Source organism: Limanda limanda, chromosome 1, assembly GCF_963576545.1.
Source record: "Limanda limanda chromosome 1, fLimLim1.1, whole genome shotgun sequence".
Classification (NCBI taxonomy): Eukaryota; Metazoa; Chordata; class Actinopteri; order Pleuronectiformes; family Pleuronectidae; genus Limanda; species Limanda limanda.
In genome coordinates, this window is record NC_083636.1 from 20,100,629 (window position 1) to 20,102,484 (window position 1,856).

Sequence of the window (1,856 nt, forward strand, 5' to 3'; positions counted from 1 at the left end):
TGTGAGCATCGGTGTCTGTGAGCATCGGTGTCTGTGAGCATCGGTGTCTGTGAGCATCGGTGTCTGTGAGCATCGGTGTCTGTGAGCATCGGTGTCTGTGAGCATCTGTGTTTGTGAGCATCTGTGAGCATCTGTGTCTGTGAGCATCTGTGTCTGTGAGCATCTGTGTCTGTGAGCATCTGTGTCTGCAGCCTGTTGTCCTGCACATCTGCACAGTCACCGGCAAAACAACGAGAAGCTACTCACATGCATTGTCACACGAAGCTGCAGCTCATGTTGTCACCACCCAGATGTGTCAGTGTGTTAATGTGTGTGTGTGAGTGTGTGTGTGTGTTTCCGGAACCGACGCATTGGTCTGGTCGTCCTCCTCCTCCTCCTCCTCCTCCTCCTCCAGCAACTGGTCCAACAACCACGAAACACCGACAACAATGAACCGTGAGGCCGGGCTGAGCCTCCCTCATGACCGGCAAAGCTCCTTGGCAGCTCCGCGGTTCGTCTCCGGCCAAATCGGTGGATTTGTTCCGGGCTGACAAAGCGTGGAGGCGGCGGCTGCTTCTTCCTGAGGAGCTAGCATAGCCCCGTTAGCCCGTTAGCTCGCTAAGCTAAGCTAAGCTAGCTGCCGCAAACAGACCGAGCGCCATGACATAGCAATAAAAAGTTTGCAGGTGCTTTTTTTAATTAAAAAATTAAATAACGACACTAACCTCGAACACCACGTCTTCATCGAGCTCCTCAGTCATTGCTCTGCGCCATGGAGCCGCAGCCCGTCCAGCATGATGGGGGTTGTAGGCGATGGCGGGCGGAGCAGCAGCCGCTGGGAAGTTAGGAGCAGTTTAGCCGGCGGGTGAAACTCCGCGTCCAAAAACTACAACTCCCATGATGCTCGTCTTCATCAACCGTCTCTCAGAGTGTGTGAGAGCGCCTCAAGTGGCCACGAGAGGAAACTGCAACTAAAATGTACACTTACATTCAGAAATTACTTGTTTTTATTAGTAGAAGACTGAACACATTATGATAATTAACTCATATTCCAACAATTCAAATTCTTCTGGTTCGTCCTTAACGACAAATTTAAGAGCTGAATAGATTTTTCCACAATTCAATGGCCAGATCAATTCTGTCAATCAATAAAATAATCAAAGGTCATTTTTCCCAATCAAAATGAGAGGACTTCCTGCTTTTCCTCGTCAAATATGGTAAACTGATGACAAGAAGTCTGAAGGTGATGATTAGTTTGAGCAAAATTGTGTTGAGATGTTAGAGACTAAATGTATTATTATTATTAGATATAAACCCCCCCCCCCCTTTCTGCTTGTAGTATTTTCTGTATTTAATTTTATCTCCTATAAGTATATATTTTATCTTCATACTTGCATAAATACACCTCTGCAAATTCATTGTATATCTGGAAACCTGCTTGGGAATAAAACCAGATTGTATTTGTGAATAAGAAAAAAGTTGTGTGCATTATACTACTTATCGGTGTGTACTACAATACAATAGCTGAGTGGTGTTATAATAAGTTACAGTTAACATAAGAAATACAAGTAAACTGGAGATATCTGTGTATTTTATTTACAATTTTATCATATCAGATAAGATTGATTTTGTTATACATATTCCACAAATTTTCACGACCTATGTAAATGCCCTGTAAAATATGTAATAGTTGAATACATCATGCTTTAATTCTTCGTCTGTTCATCCTTCACAACACAACAGCCGAAAACATCCCTCTCAGCAGTAGGCTTATTTTGAAATGCGGAAGCGGAAGTGTCTCATTTCCTCTCCCAGTTTACATGTTGGGGGAAAAAGCACCGTGGCTGAAAAAAAAAAAAAAAAAAGGAAAACTTTGG

The 1,856-nt window shown here is 43.5% G+C and overlaps 1 protein-coding gene across 1 annotated transcript in view; it reads right to left on the reverse strand.

Annotated features, from left to right (window-relative positions):
• The window catches only part of vezt (vezatin, adherens junctions transmembrane protein), an 11,503-nt gene extending 10,711 nt beyond the window's left edge, over positions 1–792 (reverse strand). The window contains 1 exon segment of the mRNA XM_061072406.1: positions 705–792. Coding sequence (XP_060928389.1) covers positions 705–740 — 36 coding nt within the window. The 5' untranslated portion in view covers positions 741–792.
• Positions 793–1,856: the final 1,064 nt, after the last annotated feature.